Consider the following 7,765-nt stretch of genomic DNA (forward strand, 5'->3'; position numbering starts at 1 on the left):
TGAATTTACACATTAGAAATGGGAAGAAAATCATAGTTAGTGTTTGATTGTCAACTTTTTAAAACACAATTATGGGATTTGATTATCCCTTTAATTAAAAATTTCATCCCTAATTAAAAAGGGGTATCATTCTATCTTATTAGTAATCTAATTTTTAAGTTTGGATTAATACTTTTTTATTTTGTTTTGATTTTTTGCTCATATTGATGTTTTGGATGCCATTATATTAGGATCAATTGTTTTAATTTTTATTTTTGTATTTTTAAAACATTTATTCCCATTATAGGTCATACACAACCAAACATCAATATTGGTAATCATTCCGGCCAATTCCACCCTACTACCAAACACGCAAAATACTTTCACCAAAATCTATTACCATTACCAAGTATTTGATTCGCATTCAAATTTTGATTCTCATATCCGAACTAAACACTAAAACACTCCCTTACGGTGCATTTGATTGGATGGAGGAAATTAGGTGAGAAAAGAATTTCAATTTCATAGGAGATGAATAATGTAGGAATAAAGTAGTAATTTAAATTACGGTGTTTGGTTTGCAGGAATATAATTACTAGAAATTTCAATTCCAATGTTGATATACATAAGAATTGAAAGGGAATAAGCAGTATAAAATTTAAAATGTCCTCCTCCTCCTCCTAAATAACCAAATTCAAATTTTACTTTTGAAAATTTATGTAACGCGATGTAAATAAACTTTAGAATTATATAACGAAAGCAATAAAATAGATAATGGATTTTTGAAAAAATATATTTGATTGAAGTTGTCTTACTGATTGATGTTATGTGTTGAGAATAGAAAAGAAGACATGCTATAATCGAAAGAGAGAGTCGAAACATCAATTGTAGGTTAAAAAAAAAGGGGTAATTTTGTCTCAAAGTTAATTTTTTTCCCTAAAATTCATGGAATTGAAAAATCTAATGGGGGAATGAGGTTCTAATTCGATGAAAATGAGAGAATTTTCAATTCCGCAAAATTACAATTCATTTCAACCAAATGAATGACTTTTAACTAAATGAATGAGTACTTACCTTTAGAATTATGTGAAAATTTTGTGGGAATGCGATTGTAATTCCCTCCCACACGAAACACCCGGTTAATTTTATTAAAATGCTTCTTTACAAACAAGTGAAATAACTGCCTGATTGTGAAACAAATGCATTCATCATTAACAGTAGGGCAAAATTGGAATTTGATATAAAAAGAAAGCACCAGAAATTGCAGAGAAAGCGTAGAAAAGTCTAGAATTGACCAGAACGAGATGATGACCCCACTCTATTCCAGTATAACAGTATTCATGAATCCCGAACGTGCTCACCGACTTCAACAAACCCCAACCATATGAATACCCGCCTTCTCTCCGCTATATTTCAGCATTTTCCAAGTCTCTGCATATTCTAACGCATTTCAAATCCTGAACAAAAACCTGCTAGTGCATTCACTCTTTTGAACGCTACTGTTAATCATCAATGGCGGACATTCACATGGGGGAAAGCGAGACCTTCGCCTTCCAGGCGGAGATCAACCAGCTCCTCAGCCTCATCATCAACACTTTCTACAGCAATAAGGAGATTTTCCTTCGCGAACTAATCAGCAACGCCTCTGACGTAAGCGTTACTGCTCTTACTACTTTTTGAATACATACTGAGTATTTATTTTCATCTTTGCGCTTGCGAATGTGAACTGGAGTTCATTCTTTTTGTGCTGATTCTGTAAAAATGGTTGTGAATTTTCTGTTAGGCATTGGATAAAATACGTTTCGAAAGCTTGACGGACAAGAGCAAGCTCGATGCTCAGCCCGAGCTATTCATTAGGATTTTGCCTGATAAGGTTAATAAAACACTAGCTATCATTGACAGTGGTGTTGGCATGACTAAAGCAGGTATGTGGCCTATGAATTTCATTTATAGATTCGTCAAGCGTTTGCATGCGCATATATTACTGCTCTCTGTGATTTATTATGGAGGAAAAAAGTTTGTGAGTAGAATGCTTCTGTTTCCAATATTGCTTTACTTTGAGTCGGTTCGAAATAATTTTGTACGGAGTAAGATCTACATCCTTAAATATGTTGAATCCATGTTTATGGATCTGTTACTTGCTTAGAACAGAGGAGCGGCGTGATTAGTGGATATATTTTTCCAATTAACGTTTTGTTAGCAATCCATGGCCTTGTGCTGTACCTGAAGATGGAATCAGCTATATATTTCAGCTCTTTAGGATATAAAATGTTTAAGTAATTATGTCCATGAAATTCAGTATTGCAATAACATTTGGTAAAACTAAAAGTAAGATCTACATCCTTAAATATGTTGAATCCAGGTTTATATGCATCTGTAACTTGCTTAGAACGGAGTATTGGCACGATTAGTGGATATATTTTTCCAATTAATGTTTTGTTGGCATTTGGCAATCCATGGCCGTGTGCTGTACCTGAAGATGGAATCAGCTACATATTTCAGCTCTTTAGGATATAAATTGTTTTAAGTAATTATGTCCATGAAATTCAGTACTGCAATAGCATTTGGTAAATTAATAGATAAATGATATTGTTGCTTTGGTAAACAGATCTGGTGAACAATTTGGGAACTATTGCAAGGTCTGGAACTAAGGAGTTTATGGAGGCATTACAGGCAGGAGCCGATGTTAGTATGATTGGACAGTTTGGTGTAGGTTTCTACTCTGCCTATCTGGTGGCAGAGAAGGTGGTCGCTACAACTAAGCACAATGATGATGAGCAGTATGTGTGGGAGTCTCAGGCTGGTGGATCATTCACTGTTACAAAGGATGTAAATGGAGAACCACTTGGAAGGGGAACTAAGATAACCCTCTTCCTCAAAGATGATCAGGTATAATGTTGTCTATGTTTTGCATTTTTAGTACTAATGCCACCTGCACCCTGTTCTCACAAAAAAATTCTGTTAGTGACTGCTAGTTTAGATTTACCTTATTGCTTAGGTGAAGCTCTGTTGTGAAACTTATGCATAAACATTTTGTGCTTGTCTTATTGCAGCTGGAATACTTGGAAGAGAGGAGGATAAAGGACCTTGTGAAGAAGCATTCCGAGTTCATTAGCTACCCAATTTACCTCTGGACTGAGAAAACTACTGAAAAAGAGATCAGTGATGATGAAGATGAGGAGGTCAAGAAAGAAGAGGGTGATGTAGAGGATGTGGATGAAAATAAAGACAAAAAGAAGAAGAAAAAGATCAAGGAGGTGACCCATGAGTGGCAGCTGATTAACAAACAAAAACCTATCTGGCTGCGCAAGCCTGAAGAAATTGCCAAAGAGGAGTATTGCTCGTTCTACAAGAGTCTAACTAATGATTGGGAGGACCCCCTTCACTGGAAACATTTCTCTGTCGAGGGTCAGCTTGAGTTCAAGGCCATCCTTTTTGTGCCAAAGAGGGCTCCATTTGATCTCTTTGACACAAGTAAAAAGTTGAACAACATTAAGCTTTATGTCAGGAGGGTCTTCATCATGGATAACTGTGAGGAGCTGATCCCTGAGTACCTTGGGTTTATTAAAGGTGTGGTGGACTCTGATGATCTTCCCCTCAACATTTCCCGTGAAATGCTCCAACAAAACAAAATTTTGAAGGTCATTAGGAAGAATATTGTGAAGAAGTGCATTGAGATGTTCTTTGAAATTGCTGAGAACAAAGAGGACTACAACAAATTCTATGAAGCCTTTTCAAAGAACCTGAAATTGGGTATCCACGAAGATAGCCAGAACAGGGCTAAGCTTGCAGATCTTCTGAGATATTACTCTACGAAAAGTGGTGATGAACTGACAAGCTTGAAGGACTATGTAACAAGGATGAAGGAGGGACAAAAGGATATCTATTATATAACTGGTGAGAGCAAGAAAGCTGTAGAGAACTCTCCATTCCTGGAGAGGCTAAAGAAGAAAGGGTATGAAGTGCTTTTTATGGTGGATGCAATCGATGAATACGCTGTTGGGCAGTTGAAAGAATACGATGGGAAGAAGTTGGTTGCTGCAACCAAGGAAGGGTTGAAACTTGAAGAGACAGAAGAGGAGAAACAGAAAAAGGAAGAAAAGAAGAAATCATTTGAAAACCTGTGTAAAGTGATAAAGGATGTACTAGGAGACAAGGTTGAGAAAGTGGTAGTTTCTGACAGGATCGTGGACTCTCCATGTGTCCTGGTGACTGGGGAGTATGGCTGGACGGCCAACATGGAGAGGATCATGAAAGCTCAAGCATTAAGAGATAATAGCATGAGTGCTTACATGTCTAGCAAGAAGACTATGGAGATCAACCCAGACAACGGCATCATGGAGGAGCTTAGAAAGAGGGCTGAGGTTGATAAGAATGATAAATCTGTGAAGGACTTGGTCCTGCTTCTCTTTGAGACTGCTCTCTTGACTTCTGGCTTCAGCCTTGATGACCCCAACACCTTCGCTGCAAGGATCCACAGGATGTTGAAGCTTGGGCTGAGCATCGATGAGGATGAGACTGCCGGAGAAGATGCTGAGATGCCTGCACTGGAGGAAAGCAATGAGGAGAGCAAGATGGAGGAAGTCGACTGAGGCTGAGTCTCGGCTGAATTGTCAACCAAGTGATGAAGTCCTATGAGTGACATGAACATACATACTAGTATAGTACGGAGCATTACCTCTTTCCATGTTTGTAACGAGTCTGTTTCTGTGAATTGACATCGTTCTGAAATATACGTACTAAATAATGGTTCTGGACTATTATACACCAACACTATTCGTTGAGGCATGCGTTTTGAAATTTTGTTCTTTATTTTGTGACGATTATCTGGTGCCTAATTGCCTGTCCTTGGATATGCTCATGTGCCCCATGAATACAGTAATCGCTTTTTCACTTAGGGATTAGAAACAACTGACACACAAATCGTGTAGTGCTGAGCTGTTCAAATGGCAGGAGAAAACATTCTTCCGGCTTTGTTGATTATGGCGGGGGCGGCTGGTTTATGGTTCCAATGATGTTCGATTTGTGCATCAAGAAGGAACAGTCATATGTAGCAGTTTGCAAGCAAAACCTGTTACCTGTGTTAATTAAAAATTATTTTAAATCCTATTATGATGATAGTCTCTTCTATTAAAAATAAATGTTAAGTATTCAATATTATAATTATAATTATGTTAAAATACTTTTACAAAAGTAATAATATATAAATTTTAAAAAATTATAAAATTTATAATCGTAAAATTTATATTCTATTATGTTAAAAAAAATAGAGTTAATAATTTAGGTAATTATAATAAACATAATTGATAAAAAGTAATAATTTTAGATATGACAAATGATTAAATGTAATTTATATCAACATAAGTTTTGATTGTTTGTATAATATTTATAGTGCACTATCTACTAAATATAATAAGAGCACATGATGGTAAGATCATAATGGGAATACAAATTATGTTGATAACTTGTATATTTTGATTTATTCTTTGTACAATTATAATATATTTTTAAAAGTTACAATCTTTCACTTTTTACATTTTCATTTATGTACAAATTTTAGTAATAGAATATTCTTTTAACTATTTATTATTCTTTAACTTACTCATTGTAAAATATTTTTTAATTTTTTTATAATAATAATAATAACAACAAAAACAACAATAAAATACTCATGTCAATTTTTAAATTCTTTTTCTATTCTATTTTTCTTTGTGGTAAGAATAAAAATATAATAATATTTTACTTAATTTGATTTATCTTTTTTTTGGCAAAATAGTGAATTTAGTCCATTAATTATATCTAAATTTTAGACTCTATCTATAAATTATTATCCTATAAAAATTTTCCCTTTAATTATGCCGAAAGTGGTACTTTCAATGCATTACTTATAAATTTTGTTAATCTTAACAATTTATTTTGAATTTTTAAATTATTAAAGGATATATTGATCATTTTGTAAAAAAATTTCAAATTCCCTCCATGAATCTTCATATATACGATACTCTTTATGCAAAATCGTTGCTAAATACTTGTCTGTTTTATTGATGGAAAATTTGAGGAAAAAAAAAACAAACAATAGATCAGATTACTTAGGATTGAAGATAGACCTTAATTTTGCACATTGGCTTTCCAGTTTATTTTGCTAACTGCAATTATATTAGGGTGTGCTTGGCAAGCCGAAAAATGATTTATGTAAATCATTTTCTAGAAAAGGTGAACCAAAGGAATATTATGAGTGTTTAATTAGTCAAAAGAAAATACCCTCATTTTCTTGGAAAATGACTTCTCTATATTTGGGAGAAGTCATTTTCTAATTTCCACACTAACAGCACACCACCACCACCATCACCACCACTACTACCACTACCACTACCACTATCACTACCATTACCACTATCACAATTGATGGATGATATATTGGGTCTGGGCGACATGAATCAGCCCAAGAAAGTAATTGGATCAAGTAAACTCAGTAAGGATAGTAGTCCTACTTTTATTCCCAAAGATCATACTACCATAGCCTATAGGTGTCTTCACAATAAAACAAGAAACATAAATAAAATGAAAAATGTCACTTTTTCTCCCTATGTTATGTGCATATAGCATTTTTTCCCCCTGAGTTATTAAAGTGACAGTTTTTTCCCCTTAGTTATTTTAAAAGTAGTAGTTTTTCCCACTGTAATGTTAAATTGACATTTTTGCCCTTAAAAATAACTATTTCATTTATTTTTATTCTCTAACCAATTATTATTAATATGTATGGAAGATCATGGTTCAATACGAACCTAATCGAGCACTGTAACAATTGAACTTAAATAGTATGGACGGTTACGATTCAGAACTGAAAAAAAATAAAATAAAATAATTGTTAAATTTAGACTATTTTTAAATAAGAAATAAAGTTATAAAAATAAATAAATAAGTTTTGATTGGCGGTTCAAAATCGAAAATTGGAACCGAACCGTACCGATTTATCAAAATAAGTGTTTGATTATTTTCACTATATATGACTGTGGTTCAATTCAGGTTCACGGTTCAACAATTATTTAATTTTATTTTTTCGGTTCTGAATCGTAATTAGAACTGTTCATACTATTTCGGTATGATTGCTATAGTGTTTGGTTAGGTTCGAACCGAATCGTAATCATTCAGACATATAAGTAATAATTTGTTGGAGAAGAAAAATAAATGAAATAATTATTCTTAAGGATAAAAATGTCAATTTAATATTTTAGGGGGGAAAATGCCACTTTAATAACACATGAAAAAAAGTACTATATGCGCATAACATAGAGGGAAAAAGTATCATTTTTCCTATAAAAAAAAAGTGGTACGGTACTCATGAACATTATAACTTTAAAGTGATGACTCAAATTGTGTCATCTCAACGAATATAGCTTAGGGAGTAAAAACTTACACAACCGTATGTCCGTATACCTTAGGCACGCTATGAATTTGAGTTCACCGATGAGCCTCAAATTTATTATCTTTCTTTTTCTTTTTCTTTGTTTTTATTTTAATACTAATATTTTCGCCCGTGCGTTGCACGGAATGGATTTGTTATAATATTTAAAGAATATTTGGATCAATATATAATTATATATATTATAACATCGAATATTATATAGCGCAATTGATGAAATTGATTGGATCGATTATGTTTTCTGATGTTTTCCTTTGAATTAGAACAAATAATTGTCCAATTACCCGGGCGTGGATAAATTTTTTTTTTCAATATTAGAATTTTTTATAATTTCATCTTTATTTTATTATCTCAATATATAAT

General features: G+C 33.3%; 1 protein-coding gene across 1 annotated transcript; it reads left to right on the forward strand.

Annotated features, from left to right (window-relative positions):
• Window positions 1-1,323: 1,323 nt before the first annotated feature.
• On the forward strand, window positions 1,324-4,791 carry LOC116031662 (heat shock protein 83-like). Its single transcript, XM_031273924.1, has 4 exons — window positions 1,324-1,629; window positions 1,763-1,904; window positions 2,588-2,868; window positions 3,033-4,791. The coding sequence occupies exons 1-4, from the start codon at window positions 1,492-1,494 to the stop codon at window positions 4,569-4,571; spliced, it is 2,100 nt and encodes a 699-aa protein (XP_031129784.1). The 5' UTR covers window positions 1,324-1,491; the 3' UTR covers window positions 4,572-4,791.
• Window positions 4,792-7,765: the final 2,974 nt, after the last annotated feature.

Source organism: Ipomoea triloba, chromosome 10 (assembly GCF_003576645.1).
Source record: "Ipomoea triloba cultivar NCNSP0323 chromosome 10, ASM357664v1".
Taxonomy (NCBI): domain Eukaryota; kingdom Viridiplantae; phylum Streptophyta; class Magnoliopsida; order Solanales; family Convolvulaceae; genus Ipomoea; species Ipomoea triloba.

Excerpts from the sequence above, each read along its gene's own strand:
- LOC116031662 (XM_031273924.1), top strand. The coding sequence starts at position 1,492 with ATGGCGGACATTCACATGGGGGAAAGCGAGACCTTCGCCTTCCAGGCG. Across the intron at positions 1,630-1,762 it reads TAATCAGCAACGCCTCTGAC|GCATTGGATAAAATACGTTT; the intron begins GTAAGCGTTACT and ends ATTTTCTGTTAG. Across the intron at positions 1,905-2,587 it reads TGTTGGCATGACTAAAGCAG|ATCTGGTGAACAATTTGGGA; the intron begins GTATGTGGCCTA and ends TTTGGTAAACAG.